Source organism: Colobus angolensis, unplaced genomic scaffold, assembly GCF_000951035.1.
Source record: "Colobus angolensis palliatus isolate OR3802 unplaced genomic scaffold, Cang.pa_1.0 Scaffold1, whole genome shotgun sequence".
NCBI lineage: Eukaryota > Metazoa > Chordata > Mammalia > Primates > Cercopithecidae > Colobus > Colobus angolensis.
In genome coordinates, this window is record NW_012110918.1 from 12,813,454 (window position 1) to 12,824,042 (window position 10,589).

Below are 10,589 nucleotides of genomic sequence, written 5' to 3' on the forward strand. Positions count from 1 at the left end.
AAAAAAAAAAACCTAAATAAATAAATAAAATAAAATGAACATGCTTTGCTAGTGCAGGTTTTAAAGTTAAAAGTATTGTTTTAAACTTTGCACTGGTCGTGTATTTTTTTCCTGGAAATACTTGAAAGTGATTGGTAAAAAATGTCTTCTTATATTTATTCTTAGTATAGTTCAGTGAAATTAGAGAAAAAAGTATCCTTTCTTACATATGCAGAGATTTAGGACAGTGTTTGTGAGTTAGGTAAGTTTCGTGGCCAGCAGATAAATCACAATTAAAATCTGGATCCACTGTTAGTTTTGTGTACTAGAGTAGTGGCCCTTAAATTATGAAATGTGAATAGGTTCCAAAAAAGTCAGGTAAATGCAGAGGTTTTAGAAATGCATTATCCATTGCAGATTTCAACTAAATAAACAGTGTAAAAACAAACACTAAAGTGACTAGAAACAAATACGCATAACGCAAGTTTCAGTCCTCAGAGCTACAGAGTCAGAATCTGGGGAAGTGATGCCCAGCTTCTGTATGGCCAAAAACCCTGCCCTGTGATTCTGATCTTGAGTCCAGTCTTAAAGCTGCTCCACGATAATTCTCTAGGGAAGTCAGTGCTTTGCTGATTGTTGACTCTCTCAAGAGCCTAACAGTTAATCATGCCTTTTGAAGTACTTTGTTGTTTTGATTCTATCTTTTTCCTCCTTTTCATGTTTTTGTTATATGAGCTGGAAAATGTGCTGAGGAAATGTAACTGTAGAATATATTTAAGCACTTGAAATAAACATTTTATTTATAGGGCAAATTTAGTGCATGCCTTAAGCATTTTAATCTGAAACTTCTATGCCAAAGTGTTCGTTTAGTGGCATTATTGACAAGGGGTGTTTTGGTTGAAGGACTGTTTTAGAATGTTTGTTTTATTAACTAAAATCTAATTAAGTACTCTTAAATTTTTTTCTTTACAGAAAAGTCTTTTAAGTTATGTGTCACCAAGGAAATGCTCCTTCTTAGTATTACAACTGCTTATACAGGTAATGGAACTATTGTTCTTGTTTTCTCTTGCTTCATAATGACAATAAGGGGTTGGAAACAATAGCCACGTTATTGTTTCTCACAATTCTGTGCATTGACTGGGCTCAGTGAATGGTTCTTCTCCTGGTGTCACTTGGGGTCTCCTGTGGCTGGTTTCCTTCACATGTCGCCTTCACTGTGGTCAGATGAAAGGCTGAGTATCTCTCTTTTTGTGTAGTCTCAGAGCTGCTCTCCATCTACACAACCCCCTCTATAAGATCACCTTGTGACCCGGCAGGGTAGCCAGACACCTTAGTTAATGGACTGATGGCTCCAAAAAAGGCAACAGGAAAGAATACCAGACTTTCTTAAAGCTCAGGCTACAGTCTAGCCCAACATCACTTCTACTGGATTCTGTTGGTGACAGCAAATCACAGGGTTGGCCCAAATTCAATGTGGAAGGATTCCGCACAAGGTTCAGAAAAACCAGGACACATGGTTCATTGGGACCAGTGGTTTTAGGGCAACACAGAGCACTACAGAAAATAACCGTGAAGAAATCTGTAACTTTATATGGATTAAAATCATTTCTGGACAGGTGTAGTGGCTCATGCCTGTAATCCCAGCACTTTGGGAGGCTGAGGTGGGTAGATTGCTTGAGCCCAGGAGTTCAAGACCAGCCTGGGCAACATGGCGAAACCCCATATCTACTAAAAATACAAAAAATTAGCCAAGTGTGGTGGTGCATGCCTGTAGCCCCGGCCACTCAGGAGGCCGAGATCAGAGGATCAGCTGAGCTCAGGAAGTCAAGGTTGCATGGTCTGAGATAGCACCACTGTACTCCAGCCTGGGCCATGGGAGTAAGACCTCTGTCTCAAAAAATAAAAAAAATAAAAATAAAAATAATTTCTAATGAAATAGAAGCATGTCTTAATGTGGTATGATAACAGGTGGAGTACCTGTAAGTCAAGAATGATAAAGAAATTTGTTTTCTTTTAAAAAATGCTGTAATTTGCTAGTTAATCTTTCCCTTTATGTGCAACATATTTTTAGGTGAAATAGAATAAACATTAAACATCTTTAACAGTTAAGATTTTGTAGCATTAGGGAATCAAGATCCCCTACTGATTTACTCTAATTTTTTAATGTTAGGAATTTTCTTTTCCTAGAAAAAAGGGTTTAATTAAAACATTATGGTGCTTTTAAGACACATTGTATAGTAGGTATTGGCTTTCCATTACAGTGAGAATATAATCCAATAGGGGCCGGGCACAGTGGCTCGTGTCTGTAATCCCAGCACTTTGGGAGGCTGAGGTGGGCAGATCACCTGGGGTCAGGAGTTCGAGACCAGCCTGGCCAACACGGTGAAATACCTAAAAATAGAAAAATTACCCTGGTGTGGTGGTGCACACCTGTAATCCCAGCTACTTGGGAGGCTGAGGCAGTAAGCTGAGATAGTGCCACTGCACTCCAGCCCGGGCAACAGAGTGAGACCCTCTCTCAAAAAAAAATAGGAATGTTCCTGTTTCTTTGGAAAGCTACTAACAAGGTTAATGAGCACATTAGTCTTCACTATTACAAAGTTACGTTAATTATCACCTCTGCCCATCTCCGCCTGCATGGAGAGTGATAGGTTTTAACATAAGGATATCTGTTCATTTGAGTTATATACTTTTATCTGAAATATATGGCAGATGCCGTCTTGTGGTATCTTAATTTTAGCTGCTATAACAAATTTCCATAGACTGTGTGGCTTAAACAACAGACATTTATTTCTCACAGTTCCGGAGGACACAAACATTTAGTCCATAGCATGAAGCTAATTCCATTTCATCAGTTACATCACATCAAATTGTGCTCTGCTTGGGGATTAATATTTCAGTCTTTTTGAGTTTTGTTTTATGTGTTTTACTACTCACGTATTCTTTTGTCAGATACTACTAGATGGGAAGATAAACAAAAATGTGAATGTATAAATTACATCTTTTTTTTTTTTTTTAACTGAAGGTCTGGAATTAACTTTCTTCTCTGGTGTATATGGAACCTGTATTGGTGCTATAAATAAATTTGGAGCAGAAGAGAAAAGCCTTATTGGACTTTCTGGCATTTTCATCGGCATTGGAGAAATTTTAGGTTGGTTTTTAAAAAAAGCATTAGCATTAAAAATATTGGTTTACTATGGGTAAAATAGAAATTTTAAGTGTACCTCACCTTTGTCCTTGAATTTCTGTTTTTTTCTACTTATTTTTACCCAAACATGTATGTTTTTATTTTTCTATTATTGCTATTCTTCTTTTTTTGAGATGGAGTCTCACTCTGTCGCCTAGGCTAGAGTTGGATTGCAGTGGCGCAATCTCAGCTCACTGCAAGCTCTGCCTCCCAGGTTTACGCCATTCTCCTGTCTCAGCCTCCCAAGTAGCTGGGACTACAGGCGCCTGCCACCATGCCTGGCTAATTTTGTTTTTGTATTTTAAGTAGAGACGGGGTTTCACCGTGTTAGCCAGGATGGTCTCGATCTCCTGACCTCGTGATCCGCCCTCCTCGGCCTCCCAAAGTGCTGGGATTACAGGCCTGAGCCACCGCTCCCGGCCTATTATTGCTATTCTAATGTAACTAAATTGTGAAACATTTGCAAAATAATTCACAGATGGAAACCCTGTGTTAGAAAACATACAGTGTCTCCCCACTTTTCCTCTTAAAATATTTAGAATATCTTAGAATTCCTGACTCTGATTATCTGATTCCCTGACACCAACTGGGTGTCCAACAGCTCAGTCCTGTTCTAACACCTAACTATTCAGAGTTAGTGTCAGATTCCACAGGTTTAAGGGTTCAGTCCTACAGACAGACAGACAGACAGACAGATAGTCAGACAGTCGTGGGTCCATAGGCCTCTCAGGCACATCTCTCTGACTTGGGTACAAATTTGGAGGTTCCCACTGCCCTCTTCCCCCTTCAGGTTTGATAATTTCCTAGAGCAACTCACAGAACTCAGGAAAATGCTCTCCTGACTATTAGAGTTTATTATAAAGGATACAGATGAGCAGCCTGATGAGGAGGTACAAAGGGTGGGGTCTGAAATGGTCCCTAAGTGCAGGAGCCTCTGTCTCCATGGATTTTGGGTTCACCACTCCAGAAGCTCCTCTAACCCTTTTTAGGGGGATTTATGGAGATCCTGTTACATAGGCATGATTGATTAAATCATTGGCCACATGGCCGGGTGCAGTGGCTCATTCACTTTGGGAGGCCGAGGTGGGAGGATCGCTTGAGCCCAGGAGTTCGAGACCAGCCTGGACAACATAAGGAGACCCTGTCTCTAACAACAACAACAAAAAACAATCATTGGCCATTGGTGATTGATGTAATCTCCAGCCTTCCCTCCCTGAAGGAGGAGTAAAAGGGGCCTAGAAGTTCCAGCCCTCAGGGCTTAGTCTTCCTGGGAACCAGCCCCATCCTGAAGCTCTATCCTAGGCCAACCCCTCTCTCCCCAAGAGTTGCCCCCTTAGCATAAACTTCAGTATGATTGAAAGTGGCTCCTTCTGAATAACTAATGTCCCTCATGTCACTGAGGAAATTCCAGACCTTTTAGGATTTCTGTGCCAAGAACTAGCAGCAAAGACCAAATATATATTTTTATTATGCTCCACTAGTTACTCTTATTCAACAAAGATTTGTTCAGCACTTGTGGTATACTGAATATTGTGTTAGATATGAGGAACTTCAACAAAGATTTATTGTAATCTGTCATGTCAACAAAACAGACAAAAACATCTGCCCACGTAGAGCTTATATTCTACTCAGGAAGAACACAGACAATAAAAACAGAAGACTTTGCATGTCAGGCAGTGGTAAGCACCGTGGGTCAAGTGGACTTTGGAGGGTTTGTTTGTTTTTGTTTTTTGGTCCCTGCCTTATTGCCAACACCTGGAGCAGGACAAGGTCTATATTATTGGGCATCCAATAAATGAGTTAAATGTGTTGAATGAATGATGAGAACATGGTTTCAGCAGAACTTAGTAACCAGTTGCATGGTGGGGTGAGGAGAGGTGTCTAGAATGATGACCAGGTTGATGAGAGTAACCTGGGCAGAGAAAATGCTGTAGGAGATGGGGTTTGGGGAGATCTGCTGAATGGGATTTTGAACACCTCTAAGTACTAGAGAGGCACCCAAGTAGAGAAGTGTCCAGTGGGAAATGCAGGCTGATGCTCAGGAGGGACTCGTGGGCCGGAGATTGATGTTGGGAGTTAAGGGTATGTAAATGGCAGACGAAGCTTAGCCATGGTGAGTCGGTGCAGGGTAGTCTGTCTGGTAAGTGCTTGTTTAGTGTCTGCCTGTAGACTACCTGGGAAGAAACTCACTTTCTGTAGGCTGCCTGCGTTTTTGAAAAAAATAATTTCAAATTGATAAGAAATTGCAAAAATAGGCCAGGCACAGTGCTCACGCCTGTAATCCCAGCGCTTTGGGAAGCTGAGGTGGGCAGATTGCTTGAGCTCAGGAGTTTGAGACCAACCTGGGCAACATGGCAAAACCCCATCTCTACAAAAAAAGTACAAAAATTAGCCAGGTGTAGTGGCGTATGCCTGTAGTCCCAGCTACTTGGGAGGCTGAAGTGGGAGGTTGCAGTGAGCCCAGATCACACCACTGCACTCCAGCCTGGACGACAGAGCAAGACTTTGTCTCAAAAAAGTCAAAAAACCAAAACAAAAAAAGAAATTGCAAAAATAAGAATAGTACAAAGAACATCTGAATATCCTTTAACAGGATTCACCTATTGTTAACACTTTCCCTTATTTACTTTTTTTTGTTTTTTTAAAGACAGTGTCTTGCTCTGTCACCCAGGCCGGAGTACAGTGGCTCTGTCTCGGCTCACTGCAACCTTCGCCTCCTGGGTTCAAGCAATTCTCCTGCCTTAGCCTCCCAAGTAGCTGGGACTACGGGCACCCGCTACCACACCGGGCTAATTTTTGTATTTGTGGTAGAGATGGGGTTTCACCATGTTGGCCAGGCTGGTCTTGATCTCCTGACCTCTTGATCCACCCACCTTGGCCTCCCAAAGTGCTGGGATTACAGGCATGAGCCACTGCACCCGGCCCTCCTGTCAGTATTTTTGAGCTTTGTTCTTAGATGTAGTTCATTCAATTGAAAACAGCGTACCTTTTAAGATTTGTTGGGCAAGACTGCAGCATTACTCAGTCTAGGGCTAATTATTTCCTCCTTCTAAGAGAAGACGCTTCTGTGTGCTCCACCCAGTTCCTGTGAATCATAAGCTTTTAAGTGGCTGGTGGGCCAGACACTATACCCAGCCAAGGGCGGGGCCCTAATACCACTAATCCTCTTGGCTGGTTCTTTCCCAGGCTTCTGCTAATTTGCTCGCTTTATGTGCTGATCAGTCCTCAGCTGAAGACTCAGGGGGACTGTCTGCAGCTCTCTGGAATTGTTTTTCTGTGTCGCTCTCCTTTCTGATACCGTTGTCTGTGAACTCTAGTTACCCTGATATCCCTAGATTCACATCCCTGTCTCTTCAGTCCATGGAGGCTGCTGGGCTCTGCCTGGGTTCTTTCTCCCTCTGTTGCCTGCTCTTGAGAGGAACTGCCAAATATTTTCCAGAGTGGCTGTACCAGCAATGTATGAGTGATTCTGTTTTTCTGAATCCTTGCCAGCATTTGGTATTACCACTGTTTTTGATGTTAGCGATTGTGATAGATGTGTAGTCATGTTTCATTGTGGTTTTACTTTAATGGGTAATGATGTTGAACATCTTTTCATGTGTTTATTTATCCTCTTTATATCTCCTTTGGTGACATGTATGTGCATATCTTTTGCCCATTTTCTAGGCAGGGTTTTTTTGTTTTGTTTTGTTTTTGCTACTCACCTTCACTTTTTAAATTTTTTTTTTTTCCCCCAGACGGAGTCTCTCTCAGTCGCCAGGCTGGAGTGCAGTGGCGCAATCTTGGCTCACTGCAACTTCCGCCTCCTGGGTTCAAGCGATTCTCCTGCCTCAGCCTCCTGATTAGCTGGGACTACAGGCACATGCCACCACGCCCAGCTAATTTTTATATTTTTAGTAGACACAGGGTTTCACCATGTTGGTCAGGCTGGTCTCGATCTCTTGACCTCATGATCCGCCCACCTTGGCCTCCCAAAGTGCTGGGATAACAGGCATGAGCCACTGCTCCCAGCAACTTTTTTCATTTAAAAAATTTTTTTTTTATTTTTTTGAGACAGTCTCACTCTGGCGTCCATGCTGGAGTGCAATGGCGTGATCTCGGTTCACTGCAACCTCTGCCCCCCGGGTTCAAGTGATTCTCCTGCCTCCACCTCTTAAGTAGGTGGGACTACAGGTATGTGCCACCACACCTAGCTAAGTTTTATATTTTTAGTAGAGACAGGGTTTCACCATCTTGGCCAGGCTGGTCTCGAACTCCTGACCTCAGGTGATCTGCCCGCCTTGGCCTCCCAAAATGCTGGGATTACAGGTGTGAGCCACCACACCCAGCCCACTTTTTAAAATATATATACAATGTTTTCTTTATTTTTTTAAGAAAGAGTCTTGCTGTGTTGCTGAGGCTGGTTTGGAACTCCTGGCCTCAAGCAGTTCTCCTACCTTGGCCTCCCAAAATGCTGGGATTACAGGCATGAGACCCTGCACCCAGCCATCCTTCACTTTTGATATATAGGTTTGCTGGTATAGATTTCTGGGGTAGAAATCACTTAAAAATTGTAAAGGTCATGCCCCATAGTCTTCTTCCTTTCAGTTACACAGTTCTTCCCTTCTCACTGTTGAGGACTCTCCCGTCAGCTCTTGAGACATCCTTAGCTGTTCTGGCTGCTGAGTCTTCCTAGGCCTCTCCTACTGCTCTTCAGAGCTCACACATAATTCTCAGAATCCATAATGACTGCCTTTCAGTGTGATACCTTGGCTTGTTTAGCTATGATTACAACAAAAACATGGTCGTAATGGCAAGTTGTGTCCTTATTTTATTTCTGTTATAAGCTACAGGTCAAAGGGGATAGCTTGCGGGGTACAATAATTCACAGAGAAGAAATACAATAATATTCCTGGATAGAAATGCAAGTCATTTTGATACCTTACTTTTTTGTTCTAATCGTTGATGCTTGGTCATCATTATCATTGTCTGCAAGTGCTGAGGTGTTGGATTTTTTGAAGAAATTTAACAAGTGAGAATGTTTATTCCTTGGCTCCTTGGTGGATAGCTCAGGCCTGGGTGTGTAATGTTTCAGCAACGTTAGTGACGTTTCTGCCGTCTTGACTTGTAGGTGGAAGCCTCTTCGGCCTGCTGAGCAAGAACAATCGTTTTGGTAGAAATCCAGTTGTGCTGTTGGGCATCCTGGTGCACTTTATAGCTTTTTATCTAATATTTCTCAACATGCCTGGAGATGCCCCGATTGCTCCTGTTAAAGGAACTGACAGCAGTGCTTACATCAAATCCAGGTATAGTGGCTGTCATTTCTCTAGTCACTTGAGGACGGGTGGGAGGTAGGGGATGGCTAGGTATTGAAAGTGGAGCAGTTAATCCTCTTCAGAGAGCCTGGTATCTCTCTAAGGTCATCTGTCAAGTGTTCATGGAGTCAGACTGAGTTTAAATAGGAATCCTTAGAGAATCCTAAGTTATTTTTGTAATGGTTGGTTTTAACCTTTTCCCCACTAAATCTTTTTCTTGATCCTTGAAGGAGCACATGAGTATCTGATTTGAATTTTTTATCTCTACTTCTTGAGCAGTGAAATATCCAGATATTAGGGCCTGGAGGAAGAACAAAGAGGAGCGAGGGAAAACCTGGCACCTGGGGAGGCCATTCAGTCCTTCCAGAGCAGTTTATATAACGTTTGAGGATATTGGTTTAGCGCACTTAACTCTCAAGTTCATTATAAATGCAGACATTTATGTCCAGCTCCACAAATCCAAGGGGAGCCCAGCCTACAAAACTATACAAACTGAGTATATCGCATCTGAAAATCTGAAATCCAACATGCTCCAAAATCCGAAACTTTTCGAGGGCCAACATGATGCTCAAAGGGAAGTGCTTATTAGAACATTTCAGATTACAGATTTTCAGATTAAAAATACCTAACTGGTCAGTATAACGCAGGTGTTCCAAAATCTGAAAAGAAGATTTGAAACACTTCTGGTCTTGATAAGGGATACTCAGCCTGCGTTTTCTTCACAAATGGTTGAGACTAGAGTTTGTTAGAATGTAAAGGTGTGTGCATTTGAGCACAAATTCTTACCTTGTAAATTCTAGTCTTTATTTATTTATTTATTTATTATTATTATTTTTTGAGACAGAGTCCCACTCTGTGTGCAAGCCTAGAATGCAAGTAGTGCGATCTCCACTCATTGCAACCTCCGCCTCCGGGGTTCAAGCAATTCTAGTGCCTCCGCCTCCCGAGGTGGCGCGATCTCCGCTCACTGCAACCTCTGTCTCCGGGGTTCAAGTGATTCTCCTGCCTCAGCCTCCCGAGTAGTTGGCATTACAGGCACGTGCCACTATGCCCAGCTAATTTTTGTATTTTTAGTAGAGGTGGGGTTTTGCCATGTTGGCCAGGCTGGTCTCAAACTCCTGTCCTCAAGTGATCTGCCCACCTCAGCCTCCCAAAGTGCTGGGATTCCAGGCATGAGCCACCGCGCCAGCTTTGTCTTTATTTTTGTTTCATAGGATTTAAAACTTGCAGGTAGAATGCTTTTGTGGGTGGGTTGCTTGTATATTTTAAATGGCTCTAGCAGATATTGCTCATACTAAATTGATTTTTATTTTCTTCAGCAAAGAAGTTGCCATTCTCTGCAGTTTTCTGTTGGGCCTTGGAGACAGCTGCTTTAATACCCAGCTGCTTAGTATCTTGGGCTTTCTGTATTCTGAAGACAGCGCCCCAGCATTTGCCATCTTCAAGTTTGTTCAGGTAACCTCTTCAGATTGCGATTGTGTTTGACGTAGGGCTCTTTCCTTTGTGTATTACCTTGTTTTCCTTGGTTATTTGTATTGTGGTTTTAATTTTTATTTCCTTTTATTTTTTTTGATAGAGTCTCTCTCTGTCACTCAGGCTGGAGTGCAGTAGCGCAATCTTGACTCCCTGCATTCTCCGCCTTCTGGGTTCAAGCAATTCTCCTGCCTTAGCCTCCCAAGTAGCTGAGATTACAGGCACACACCACCACACCTGGCTAATTTTTGTGTTTTTTTTTTTTCTTTTTAGCAGAGGCAGGGTTTCACCATGTTGGTCAGGCTGGTCTCGAACTTCTGACCTCAGGTGATCCACCTGCCTTGGCCTGCCAAAGTGCTGGGGATTATATGCGTGAGCCACTGCACCTGGCATGTTTTTTTTTTTTTAAGACAAAGTCGGCCGGGCACCACGGCCCACGTCTGTAATCCCAGCACTTTGGGAGGCCAAGGCGGGCAGATCACAAGGTCACAAGATTGAGACCATCCTGGCTAATATGGTGAAACCCCATCTCTCCTAAAAATATAAAAAATTAGCTGGGCATGGTAGCACATGTCTATAGTCCTGGCTACTCGGGAGGCTGAGGGAGGAGAATCACTTGAACCCGGGAGGCGGAGGTTGTGGTGAACCGAGATCAC

At 42.7% G+C, this 10,589-nt stretch overlaps 1 protein-coding gene across 5 annotated transcripts in view; it reads left to right on the plus strand.

Moving 5' to 3' along the window:
* The window catches only part of MFSD11 (major facilitator superfamily domain containing 11), a 54,725-nt gene that overhangs the window by 42,513 nt on the left and 1,623 nt on the right, over nucleotides 1–10,589 (plus strand). For all 5 annotated transcript variants that reach the window (XM_011952001.1, XM_011952123.1, XM_011951923.1 and 2 more), the window contains 4 exons: nucleotides 952–1,017; nucleotides 3,005–3,130; nucleotides 8,277–8,451; nucleotides 9,780–9,915. In XM_011952001.1, coding sequence (XP_011807391.1) covers nucleotides 952–1,017; nucleotides 3,005–3,130; nucleotides 8,277–8,451; nucleotides 9,780–9,915 — 503 coding nt within the window. The remainder of the gene's footprint in view (nucleotides 1–951; nucleotides 1,018–3,004; nucleotides 3,131–8,276; nucleotides 8,452–9,779; nucleotides 9,916–10,589) is intronic.